At 40.9% G+C, this 13,985-nt stretch overlaps 1 protein-coding gene across 6 annotated transcripts in view; it reads left to right on the top strand.

Annotated features, from left to right (window-relative positions):
• Positions 1–13,985, top strand: part of ano11 (anoctamin 11) — a 48,942-nt gene that overhangs the window by 3,963 nt on the left and 30,994 nt on the right. For 5 of the 6 annotated variants that reach the window (XR_011105241.1, XM_068733871.1, XM_068733869.1 and 2 more), the window contains exons 1-4: positions 12,108–12,707; positions 12,808–12,962; positions 13,455–13,578; positions 13,697–13,890. Coding sequence is in view for 5 of the 6 variants with exons in the window: in XM_068733871.1 (XP_068589972.1) it covers positions 12,831–12,962; positions 13,455–13,578; positions 13,697–13,890 (450 nt within the window). In the remaining variant the exon portion in view is untranslated. Of the gene's footprint in view, positions 1–12,107; positions 12,708–12,807; positions 12,963–13,454; positions 13,579–13,696; positions 13,891–13,985 lie in introns of those variants that run through there. The other variant, XM_068733870.1, reaches the window with a different exon arrangement.

A 13,985-nucleotide genomic window follows, 5' to 3' on the forward strand; every position in this document is an offset into this window, starting at 1 on the left:
TTCTTTCTTTCTATGGATGCCTCACACTGTACGAATTGGCTGACTGCGTTGGAACACTTAAACACTAAACAATAATCATAGGTTCATGTTGGGCTTTTGGCTTCTTTTCTTTTCACTCTTTTGAGTTAAACTATGTGCTGTATGTAGGGCTGGGTATCAACTTCGATAAGGACCCTGTTATGTCTAAGGACAGACATAATGGGGTCCTTATTGAATGTTGTAAAAAATACGTGATTATATACGATACTGAAAAATAACCACTATCAAAAACCTTCAAATGATACACAGCCCTATACATATGTCACTTATTTATTGTATGTACAAAATGTCTTTCTCAATGACACTGTGTTACCTTCATGTCAGAATTAATCAGTGCTTTAAGCCTTTCTAAGTGCCACTTGGTCTCATTCGTCGTCTGCTTTTTAACAAAGAAATCTAATCTCAGGTGAAAAAGGTACGTCACATCCAAAACCTCACCGTGAGTTATTTTTTTAAACGCTGCTGTTTTTTGTTTTTATTCTAATTTGAATTTTTTTTTTTTAATTCATTTTTTTCTATTTTGGTTTTGATGCAGCATTATGAAGTTATTTTGCACACACAGACAAGGCTGCAAAGTAATATTACATGTTGGAAAAAGTTTTATGTAAAAGTCCTTACGTTTAGTGGGTTCCGAAATAGGATTGGTAAATTGTGTAGTTAAATTTGTCTCCCCCAGTGGATCACTTTAGGACTTTTTGACCAGGAAGAGTACACTTGCAATAGTTGGACTTACTTGAAATGTTTGTTGGATTAAAGACAAATAATCAACTGCATAGAGTTGTGGCCTATGAAGTATATATAAAGAAAAAGTTAAAGTAAGTCTTTTGAGCAGTGTTTTAAATGTGGGACATTGCTGGCCAATGATGGATGACATCTTCTGAATGACGCATTGTGACAAAGCGCCTTTTTCATTTTGTTCGTAACTGTATTACTGCATGTAATATGTGTATGACGTTTAGCGGTTTAATTGAATTGTAAATAGAGCGCTAATAAAATATAACATACTGTACACACATGAATACGTGCATGTCCAGAAGGTTTTACACTGTTCATAATGGTAATGACTGTACAAATAAACCTTTGTGATTGGACAGCGTAACTGAATACATTGGAACAAAACCATGGCTCCTGTGGTGATACATGCACTATATGAACCGATATATCCGCTTTTTAACATCTATATTTCTGTTGTAGGTCAAACCAGTGGAATGCTGTGCGTTCAAAACACAGTCATGTTAGAGCAGGGACAGAAGATTCACAGGTAAGAGAGCAGCTGTGTGTTAGGTAAACTGTCAAACAAAAAATGTAGTCACTATCGCACACTACTCTTCTTGCTTTAATCACCAGTGTGGAGCATGTTAAAGGATGGTTGTCAGCAAAAAGACTGCGCACAACAAAACGGCATTCTGACTTATGTTATATTTCTGTGGGAATTGATTTGTTTACCGACTTTAATTCATGACTTTTAAACTCACTTTCCAGCTTATCACTGTTTTGAAATTAGTAGTCCCAGAATGCCATTTTAAACTAATACTGCTGGAAGACAATTAAGCTAGGATGACTGGAAAACCATGCTTTCCAAACAAAAAACAAAATTAAAGCTGCGAGCAGCGATGAACGGGCCCTCGCCTCTTCCCGCATGTCGGGGGTGCCGGCGGGACTCCAACGTATGCGGCCGAGATCGTCTGCGACAGTCGGACAACGCGCTTAGGAGTCCGATGCTTTTTTTCTGCTTGGACCGCGTGACGCAGGGATTGATGCTATGCAAATAGTCCACAGCATCGTGTATCCGCTGTGTGGTGCTACAGAGCATGCACAAACATGTATTATGTTGCTCTATAACAACTGTAGACAACATTGTGTAAAAGTCATGTAAATCGGATGCCGGTTGTCAAAAAACGCAGAATTACTTTGGCCAGCAGGTGGCGCTGTGAGTATTAGTGAAAATTAGCTTGTAGACATCCTCAGGCCATGAGTGTTATCAAGCATGGGAAGTTTAGGAGCGTTTGGAACAAGTCCGGCTGAGTTACATCAGCTTTTTTCATGGGGAGTCACGTAAAGTAGCCGCCCGCTACGGCTAAGCCATTCCGTCAAACGTAAAGCTTTTGATAACTTTTAATCACAAAGGTCTTGAGACTGTACCGACCAAATTTGAAGTGGATCCGACAAAGTGCCTAGGAGGAGTTCGTTAAAGTATAGCCACTAGAAATGAGCCTAAATCCATTGAAAAATGACACAAAAATCTAAATGGCCGACTTCTGGTACAGTTTAGAGCATGGTCCCAAGAGACTTATTTGTAAGTCTCTCTGAGATACATAATCCTACCAAGTTTCATACAGGTACCTCAAACGTAGCGCTGGGGCTGCTCTTTTGAAATATTGTAGGGGGCACTATGGAGGCAATTTAAAACGGCCAAGCCAAACACCCATATAAAATATGTCCTCCCATTACCTATAACACATGTATAAAGTTCCATGAGTTTTTGAGCATCGCAAACCACTGATCCATCAGCCTACTTTTTCATGGCGAATGATGCGTTGCCGCGGCAACAGCATTCAACGAAAACTCCCAATATTCATGATGGTGCATCATCAATGTGTTAAGACTATCTTTACAAAATTTCAGACTGATCTGGTGAACTGGCTAGGAGGAGTAAATAAAAGTATAAAATATGACATTTCCTTTTGCCAGTAGGTGGCACTATGAGTTATTGAACATTTTTCAATTGTAATGTGCTAAGAGTTGAAGTAGCATCATGCATAAGAAATTTCGTGCAGATTGAATAATGTACCTTGGAGTTATAACAATTTCTTTCTTCCCGGCCAATGAGGCAAAATGGCCGCCCCGCCACATCAAGGTTCTTTGATGAAAACTCTAGCTTTTGATAACTTTTCATCACAAAGGTCTTAAGAGCATCCCGACCAAATTTGAAGTCGATCGCATGAATTCTCTAGGAGGAGTTCGTTCAAATACAAAGGCTGAAAACGCGAAAAATCACCAAAAAACTGAAATTGAGTGAATTACTGTAGCGCCCCCTATGGGTTGAATGGAATGAAAATTGCAGGGTATGTTCCACCATGCAATATGCACAAATACTGCAAATTTGGTGATTTTAGGATACACGGTTGAGAAGTTATGTGTATTGAAAAACAAGCCACGCCCCAAGAAGTTCATTGGTCCGTATCTTCTTAACGCTTTAAGATATCAACAAGCTTTTGATAACTTCATGTGATCTTGATCCAATAATGATCCACAGAAAATTTGGTAGCAATTGGACCAAGTGTGTAGGAGGAGTTCTCAAAAATGTGTTTTTCACAAAATTCAAGATGGTGGAAAATCTAGGTCGGCGGACCTTAGGGGTCTGAGAGGCTTTTTTTTTTAAAGCTAGTGGATCTGGACATGTGTGTCGAATTTCAAGTAAATCGGACATACTGGCCAAGGGGTGTCGCTGGTCCGACTTGTAGGGGGCACTAGAGAGCCATTTCTTTTCACACATATATGAAACCTATATCATACCTCTATTTTCACCAGGCCTGACAAGTCTGCAAAATTTGGTGAGTTTTCATGCATGGCAAGTATCCCAAATATGCGCCCAAAGTACAAAAATAAAAATCTGAATAATAATAATAATAATAATAATTAAAGCTGCAAGCAGCATTGATCGGGCCCTCGCAACTTCACGCACGTCGAGGGTACTGGCAGGACTCTGGTTGACGCGGCCATGCATTTCTGCGACCGTCATACACTGCGTGCACGAGTTAGATGATTTTTCCTACGTCGACAAGCAGCGCAGCAAGATCATGTTGCCAGGTCTTAAGCCTCAAATGTTTTTAAGTGTACCCCCAATACAATCATAGATGTAAGCCTGTTAAGATCATTAAGAAAATGAATGTGTGTGAATGTTTGAAACATAACAAACTGTCAATTTACTGGGATGGGGTTCAACTCCCTGCAGTGTCCTGCTGATTGTATTTGGACTTACATGAAAGTTAACAGAACAGTAGTGTCATTTGCTTTTACTTGAACACTTCAATTTAACACTGTTTTCATTTTAAGCTCTTCTGTAACTTTAGATTGTAGTGTGAAGCATTCATTGTAACATTTAACCTGATTCTCATGTAGAAGCTCTGGACAGATCATTTATACTAATGCCCACTGACATGGTTTGAAAACCACTGTTGATTAACTTTTGTTCTCCAAGCATCTTAGTTTGCACATATTTAGATCAGAGAAGTCTTTTTCTCATGGTGTGCCCACAAACCCTGTTTGGGCCGCTGTTATTATAGAATTCTGTTTACGTCCGTGGTTGCCAGTAGGTGGCGCTATGACTATGAGTTAATATTGGCATGCAGAAGTCCTAAAATCACGACAGCAATCAAGCATGTCAAGTTTGGGGCAGTTTTGACAAAGTAAGGTTGAGTTACAAAAGCTTGATGGATGATGGCGAATCATGTAAAATTGCCGCGACACCAAGTCCATGTTATCCGATGAAACATCAAGCTTTGAGTAACTTTTAATCGTTAAGGTCTTTAGGTTGTTCTGACCAAATTCTAAGCTGATTGGATTATTTCCCTAGGAGGAGTTCGTAGTGCAGCACTTGGAAAAGGAAATAAAACCACAAGAAATTTATACAAAATTCAAATTGGCTGACTTCCGGTTGGGTTTAGAGCATGGACCCCTAAGACTTTTTTTTAAGTCTACATGTGATACACCTGCTTACTTAATTTCATACATCTAGGTGAAACGTACTGCGAGGGCTGCATCGTCGAAATATTGTAAGGGGCGCTATCGAGCCGAGTTGCCACTCTGAAGCATTAAAATCACATCAGATAACTACATTCAGGATTTTAAATGTGTGTGACAAGTTTGATTTTGTTTTGAGTATTTTTAGCCCCTCAAAAACACCTTTGTTTTTCATGGCGAGGAATGCATCGCCACGGCAACGGCATTTCACGAAACAACAAGCTTTGAGTAACTTTTAATCACAAAGGTCTTTAGATTGTTCTGACCAAATTCTAAGTTGATCTGATTAGTTCCCTGGGAGGAGTTTGTTAAAGTAGAGCGCCTGGAAATTGAAAAAACAACACTAGAAATTCCGACTAAATTCAAAATGGCTGACTTCCGGTTGGGTTTAGGGCATGGCCCCAAGAGACTTTTATTTAAGTCCACATGTGATACATGTGCCTACCAAATTTTGTTAATCTATGTGAAACGTACTGCGAGGGCTGCTTCGTCGAAATTTTGTAGGAGGCGCTATTGAGCCGATTTAACAATCTGATTGAATAAAATCATATTATAGAACTACATTTTGGCCTTGTGATCTGTGTGTCAAGTTTGCTTGTGTTTCGAGCTTTTTTAACCTCTCCAAATGACCATTGTTTTTCACGGCGAAGACTGCGTTACCACGGCAACGGCGTTCGACGATACATCAAAAGCTTAGAGAACTGGCATTATGAACTTCTTACATTTGTGTGGAACAAATTTGATGTTGATCTGATATTCCAACTAAGAGAAACAAGCCAAAGTATAAAGACTTTAACTTACTGTTGCCAGTAGGTGGCGCTATGACTATGATTCAAAATTGGCTTGCAGATGTCTTCAGGCCTGGAGTTTAATCAAACATGTGAAATCTGGTAAAGATCTGATGATGCGGAGTCGAGTTACATCAGTTTATTCGTTCATGGCGAAGGATCGAAATTCGCAGAGCCGCCACGTCGCCACGCTTCGACAACTTCCTACAATTTTCACAATGAAGCATTATCAAGGTCTTAAGGCTTTTGTGACAAAATTTGAGAGGGATCCGATTAATCTGTGAGCAGTAGGGTGTCAAAGTACACAACCTATGACTTCCTGTTGCCACTAGGTGGCGCTATTACTATGATTCAAAATTGTCATATACATGTGTTCAGGGTCAGGATGTTATGACATATGAGAAATTTGGAGCAGATTAGGCAATGTACAGCCGAGTTACAACAACTTCCTGTTTCATGGCGAATGGTGTTTTTTTGCCGCCACGCCACGGACACATAGTTTGATAACTTTTTGATCTTTGAGTATCGTTTCACTGCCAAGGTCTCAAGAGCATACTGACCAAATCTGAAGGCAATCGGGTTTAATCTCTAGGAGGAGTTCGTTAAAGTACGGCGCCTTGAAACGGTCCAAAAACGTCATAAAATTAAAAATGGCCGACTTCCTGTTTGGTTTAGGATATACCTCCTTTTGACTTTTTTGTATGTCCCATCACGTTCCACATACCTACCAAATTTCATACAGCTAGGTGAAACCCAAAGTTGGGGCTACTCTGTAGGGGGCGCTATCGAGCCAAAATGTCATGCCGCAGCTGGACACCCCAATAATACTGGAATTTTCACCACGATTGAATTTTGTGCCAAATTTCAAAAGATTCCCAGTATCCCAAGCACCTCCTTTTTGCGATGAAACTGGTACGATAATAATAATAATAATAATTAAAGCTGCAAGCAGCATTGATCGGGCCCTCGCAACTTCACGCACGTCGAGGGTATTGGCAGGACTCTGGTTGACGCGGCCATGCATTTCTGTGACCGTCATACATTGTGTGCACGAGTTAGATGATTTTTCCTGCGTCAACAAGCAGCGCAGCAAGATCATTTTGCCAGGTCTTAAGCCTCAAATGTTTTTAAGTGTACCCCCAATACAATCATAGATGTAAGCCTGTTAAGATCATTAAGAAAATTAATGTGCGTGAATGCGCTTCAATGTTTGAAACATAACAAACTGTCAGTTTACTGGGATGGGGTTCAACTCCCTGCAGTGTCCTGCTAATTGTATTTGGACTTACATGAAAGTTAACAGAACAGTAGTGTCATTTGCTTTTACTTGAACACTTCAATTTAACACTGTTTTCATTTTAAGCTCTTCTGTAACTTTAGATTGTAGTGTGAAGCATTCATTATAACATTTAACCTGATTCTCATGTAGAAGCTCTGGACAGATCATTTATACTAATGCCCACTGACATGGTTTGAGAACCACTGTTGTCTAGCTTTTGCTCTCCAAGCATCTTAGTTTGCACATATTTAGATCAGAGAAGTCTTTTTCTCATGGTGTGACCACAAACCCTTTTATTAAGTTCAATGTTTGGGCCGCTGTAATTATAGAATCCTGCTTACGTCTGTGGTTGCCAGTAGGTGGCGCTATGACTATGAGTTAATATTGGCATGCAGATGTCCTAAAATCATGACAGTAATCAAGCATGTCAACTTTGGGACAGTTTTGACAAAGTACAGTTGAGTTACAACAGCTTGATGGATGATGGCGAACCATGTAAAATGGCCGCTACACCAAGTCCATGTTTGATGAATTCTAAACTTTTAATCACAAAGGTCTTTAGATTGTTCTGACCAAATTCTAAGTTGATCGGATTAATTCCCTAGGAGGAGTTCGTAGTACAGCACATGGAAATGGAAAAAAACAGGAGAAATTCATACAAAATTCAAAATGGCTGACTTCCGGTTGGGTTTAGAGCATGAACCCCTACGACTTTTTGTTAAGTCTACATGTGATACATCTGCTTACCAAATTTTATACAGCTAGGTGAAACGTACTGCGAGGGCTGCATCGTCAAAAAATTGTAGGGGGCGCTATCGAGCCAACTTGCCGCTCTGAAGCATTAAAATCACATCAGATAACTACATTCAGGATTTTAAATGTGTTTGACAAGTTTGGTTACATTTTGAGCATTTTTAGCCCCTCAAAAACACTTTTGTTTTTCGTGGCAAAGAATGCGTCGCCATGGCAACGGCCTTTCACGAAACAACAAGCTTTGAGTAACTTTTCATCACAAAGATCTTAAGATTGTACTGACCAAATTTGAAGTCGATCTGATTAATTCCCTAGGAGGAGTTCGTTAAAGTAGAGCCCCTGGAAATGTCTAAAACGACACTAGAAATTCATACAAATTTCAAAATGGCTGACTTCCGGTTGGGTTTAGGGCATGGCCCCAAGAGACTTTTATTTAAGTCCACATGTGATACATGTGCCTACCAAATTTTGTTAATCTATGTGAAATGTACTGCGAGGGCTGCTTCGTCGAAATTTTGTAGGGGGCGCTATTGAGCCGATTTAACACTCTGATTGAATAAAATCATATTATAGAACTACATTTTGGCCTTGTGATCTGTGTGTCAAGTTTGCTTGTGTTTCGAGCTTTTTTAACCTCTCCAAATGACCATCGTTTTTCACGGCGAAGACTGCGTTACCACGGCAACGGCGTTCAACGAAACATCAAAAGCTTAGAGAACTGGCATTATGAACTTCTTACATTTGTGTGCAACAAATTTGATGTTGATCTGATTTTCCAACTAAGAGAAACAAGCCAAAGTATAAAGACTTTAACTTACTGTTGCCAGTAGGTGGCGCTATGACTATGATTCAAAATTGGCTTGCAGATGTCTTCAGGCCTGGAGTTTAATCAAACATGTGAAATCTGGTAAAGAGCTGATGATGCGGAGTCGAGTTACATCAGTTTATTCGTTCGTGGCGAAGGATCGAAATTTGCAGAACCGCCATGTCGCCATGCTTCGACAACTTCCTACAATTTTCACAATGAAGCATTATCAAGGTCTTAAGGCTTTTGTGACAAAATTTGAGAGGGATCCGATTAATCTGTGAGCAGTAGGGTGTCAAAGTACACAACCTATGACTTCCTGTTGCCACTAGGTGGCGCTATTACTATGATTCAAAATTGTCATATACATGTGTTCAGGGTCAGGATGTTATGACATATGAGAAATTTGGAGCAGATTAGGCAATGTACAGCCGAGTTACAACAACTTCCTGTTTCATGGCGAATGGTGTTTTTTTGCCGCCACGCCACGGACACATAGTTTGATAACTTTTTGATCTTTGAGTATCGTTTCACTGCCAAGGTCTCAAGAGCATACTGACCAAATCTGAAGGCAATCGGGTTTAATCTCTAGGAGGAGTTTGTTAAAGTACGGCGCCTTGAAATGGTCCAAAAACGTCATAAAATTAAAAATGGCCGACTTCCTGTTTGGTTTAGGATATACCTCCTTTTGACTTTTTTGTACGTCCCATCACGTTCCACATACCTACCAAATTTCATACAGCTAGGTGAAACCCAAAGTTGGGGCTACTCTGTAGGGGGCGCTATCGAGCCAAAATGTCATGCCGCAGCTGGACACCCCAATAATACTGGAATTTTCACCACGATTGAATTTTGTGCCAAATTTCAAAAGATTCCCAGTATCCCAAGCACCTCCTTTTTGCGATGAAACTGGTACGATAATAATAATAATAATAAAAAACATTAGAATAACAATAGGTCCTCTGCGCCGACTACGTCGGTGCTCGGGCCCTAATAATAATACCCCATAGAATTTCAATAGGGCCTTCGCTGGCCCGACGTTGTCGGTGGCTCGGGCCCTAATAATCAGTACAATTTCAATAGGGCCTTCGTTGGCCCGACGTTGTCGGTGGCTCGGGCCCTAATAATAATAATCCTTACAATTTCAATAGGGCCTTCGCTGGCCCGACGTTGTCGGTGGCTCGGGCCCGAATAATAATAAAACCCCTTAGAAACTCAATAGGGCCTTCGTTGGCTCGATGTTGTCGGTGGCTCGGGCCCTAATATTAATAATCTTTAGAAACTCAATAGGGTCTTCGCTGGCCTGACGTTGTTGGTTGCTCGGGCCCTAATAAAAATGACCGAGAAACATTAGAATCTCAATAGGGCCTTCGCTGGCCCGACGTTGTCGGTGGCTCGGGCCCTAATAATAATAATACCCCATAGAATTTCAATAGGGCCTTCGCTGGCCCGACGTTGTCGGTGGCTCGGGCCCTAATAATAATAATCCTTACAATTTCAATAGGGCCTTCGCTGGCCCGACGTTGTCGGTGGCTCGGGCCCAAATAATAATAAAACCCCTTAGAAACTCAATAGGGCCTTCGTTGGCCCGACGTTGTCGGTGGCTCGGGCCCTAATATTAATAATCTTTAGAAACTCAATAGGGTCTTCGCTGGCCTGACGTTGTTGGTTGCTCGGGCCCTAATAAAAATGACCGAGAAACATTAGAATCTCAATAGGGCCTTCGCTGGCCCGACGTTGTCGGTGGCTCGGGCCCTAATAATAATAATACCCCATAGAATTTCAATAGGGCCTTCGCTGGCCCGACGTTGTCGGTGGCTCGGGCCCTAATAATCCTTACAATTTCAATAGGGCCTTCGCTGGCCCGACGTCGGTGGCTCGGGCCCTAATAATACCCCATACAATTTCAATAGGGCCTTCGCCGGCCCGACGTTGTCGGTTGCTCGGGCCCTAATAATCCTTACAATTTCAATAGGGCCTTCGCTGGCCCGACGTTGTCGGTGGCTCTGGCCCTAATAATAATACCCCATAGAATTTCAATAGGGCCTTCGCTGGCCCGACGTTGTCGGTGGCTTGGGCCCTAATAATACCCCATACAATTTCAATAGGGCCTTCGCTGGCCCGACGTTGTCGGTGGCTTGGGCCCTCATGACATATTGTCAGATAAGCGTTGTCTAATGCTGTATGCTGCATTCTTCAATAGAGCTCCAGTTCCTCACAGTCACCAGTAGAGGTCACACATGAACCTCCTCTGGTCTGTCCTTGATATTCTACATATCATGCAGGTAATGAGTAACCTATTTACTTTACCTTTTTTTTTTTTTTTTTTTTTTTTTTATACAATACTCATGTTTTAGCTTTTACGCCATATGATCAAAAGTACTAAGTGCATGTTTGTTTTGGGGCTGTTTTTCCTTAGTTTGGACAAAGCTCCTTAGTTCCAGTTAAAATAAATCCTAATGCTGCAGAATACAATTATAGTTTAGGCAACAGTGTGCTTCCAAATGTGGGGCCACAGTTTTCGGAGGACCTTACCTGTTTCAACGTGCACAAAGCCAGCCAAGAAATGGGTTTTTGTTTTTGTTGAAAGCTGATAGCTTTAGAATGAGATGTTAAACTATGTACTAATCTAGCATTCACATACTTTTGGCCATGTAAGGTATTTATCAAAGGGTCGGTTGCTGAGCTTCTTCAGAACCACTCTGTTATGTCTTGATATTACTCATATTCCCAGTTGAAGCTACAGAGCACAATCTCTGTCTACGTTGTTGTTTTATTATTATTATAGTATTTTTTTTTTCCTAATTGTGGTGAAGCAAAATCAGGTATGTGTCACATGCTGTCCGAAGTTTGGAGTTTGGAGCACTTGTCAAATACTACATGGTTAACATTTAAAAAACACTGCTTTTACCAATCAATGGGGTCTTTTTTTTAAAAAACATTGAGAATATAGATCTACTTAAAGATAGTATAGTTAACTTTGTATCTGGTGCAATATAATATGTTCAGTATCAGCTGTAAAGAGTCCATAGTGACAAGAAGACAATATCAAACACAGCATAGATGGGAAATGTTCAAAGCCTCTGGCGTTATTCATTATCTTGTTGTAGTTGCTCAGGCAACAAGTTACTGCTGGTCTTGTTCAGATACATTTTTAATTATTTTAGCAGCATAATAATACTTGTGCTGCCATGGTTTTGATGAGCCACTTTTCCCAGTGTGTGTTGTCTTCTCTGCACACAACTATACAGTTTATTACCATTGTTAGTATTTTTGTGTTTATGGTGTTATAGACTGTATTTTTCCACGCAAAGATTTTTTTCATATTCTTATATTTATAATTTCAACCTCTCAAAAGACTTTGAATCTCAGTTGAAACAGTAGATTGATTGAGATGACCTCTGTAATGTTGCATTCATGTGCATTCATGCATAGACTATATCATTCTCATAAGTAGCCGTAGTTGGTGAATGCAATCTTTTTTGCTGGGTACTCTTAAGAGACTTTTAATTATCCAGACAGCACACTGTATTTCTATCCATTAAATGATACTGATGTTAGAATCATACTGTGTTTCCCATCATTTGCTCTGCTCTACATTTTTACACTCTAGCGCTACATTTTCATGCATCCTCCCTCTCTCTTTTTTCTCCTCCTCTTTACTTATCGCTTTATGTACTCTTCTTACATCTAGCTCTGTTTTGACTGCAGCAAAGCAGTCCACTGAAAAGAAGCAGGTGTGTTGGAGAAAACAAATTATGTCACCTGTTTATGATGCATTTTGAGGCTGTCCAATAACAGGATCTTTGAAAATCGACCAACAGCATTTGAAGGCGTGTAGTCTTGTGCCTGTGATGACGTACATCAGGAAATGAAGCTAATAGGGGTGAAGCTTCTCTTCTAGCGCTGGTACTACATTTTGTTGATTGTGTGTACATTTCAAAACCAATTAAACAAAATGTGCAAAAAGCTTGTGCGGATGAGAGAATACCCAATCACATCAAAGAGGAGATTTCCCCCTCTCGTATTATACCCTGCATAATGAGCGTGCCACAGATTCTCCCATTCTCCGCCCCAGACTGACTATTACATTATTTACGAAGTGGGGATGCGCGCTGTGCTGAATGCTGTTAAGAGTCGGCTGCTGCCTGCGTGCTAGGTCCATTACGGTATTCCACAGTTATCAGTGGAGCAGAGGAGCCTGACGGATGCAGAGATAGAGAAGAGGGAGAGGACAAGGGAAGCACAGATTGCTGCGAATTCAGACTTCAGCGGCAGCCTAATTTTCACCACAGTAGAGGTCCAGTATCAGCCATTCTTTTCTCTTTTCAGCCTCTTTCTCTTAAGCACGTATGTCATCTGAGAATGACTTCACTAATAAGCACAGATTTATTCCACAGGACCTTTTGTCATCTGCCTCATCATGTTGAGGAAGGGCTCAGAGCTCCTGAAGAGAGACAGAGAAGTCCTCCTGAATCTGGACTACGAGGCTGAAGCACAAACCACAGACGGCTATGGGAGTCTGCAGAACGGCAGCTACATCCCACCTAGATATGTAAGCAGTATTTTACTTTTTTCCTATAATGCTGCTGTATATTTTCCTTTTGTGTAGGAATCGCATAGATATTGAAAAATGGCTGCACATTCACAAAGCGGCCATAACCCCGCTGCTTTGCTCATCCCTTCACCCCTCACTGACTTCTCTGAGATGTTGCAGTAAATTTGAAATCTACAGGGATACAATGTGGTATGAGGCACTGTACATTGCTGGGAAAAATGTCTTCTTGTCTTGCAACGGGACTTAACTGCACTGAAACATTGTTCTCAATCAGACTGTAAAAAGCTCAGTGATCATTTTCTGGCTCATTATTGCAAAGTGGAGGCTTTTATGATGCTGAGTAATGGCACAGGATATTATGGGTTAAACCTCTTTGAGAGCAAATTAACTGAATATACAGAACAAAGGACAAGAAGAGAAAATAGTCTGTTTTTGCCAGTTTTTAATTAACCGATTTTGATAATAACTCAGCTGTTTGGATGCTTCTAGCTTGCAGCCGCAGTTGTTGATGATATCGGTGGTGATGATCCCACGTATAGTCACTGTAATACAAGAAGTAACCAGCCAGTTTCACAGCTGGGGAACTACTTCAGAGATGGAAGAACCAAAATCGGTAGGTAGCATCAGCAGTTTGCAATGTATTGGTTGTCACAAGCTCACTGATGGATGACAAGTGCTGAGTCAGTCCTTCACTTACCTTTTGGACCTTTTTTTTGTTGATCTGGGTTTAGACTTTGTACTGGTGTGGGAGGTTTGCTCACGGAGGAAACGGCGAGGGAAGGAGAAGAGCCAGGGGACCGCTGAGGAGGGGAAAGCAGCGCCAAAAGAGGAGAACAGCAGGTCTGAGCGAAGAAAGGTACAGCTGGCACAGTGGAGGGAGAAGTTTGTTCAGAATCTGGAGAGTGCTGGATTGCTCATGGAAAAGGTGCTGTAGACCAGATTAAAGATCATCATCTTATAAATACGTCTTAATAAGTCTCCTTATTATTTTTATGGCCTTATTAACAACTTGTCTATATT

The sequence above is a fragment of the Cebidichthys violaceus genome, unplaced genomic scaffold (assembly GCF_023349555.1).
Source record: "Cebidichthys violaceus isolate CVI_PGR_0920_01 unplaced genomic scaffold, fCebVio1.0.p SCAF_6, whole genome shotgun sequence".
Taxonomy (NCBI): domain Eukaryota; kingdom Metazoa; phylum Chordata; class Actinopteri; order Perciformes; family Stichaeidae; genus Cebidichthys; species Cebidichthys violaceus.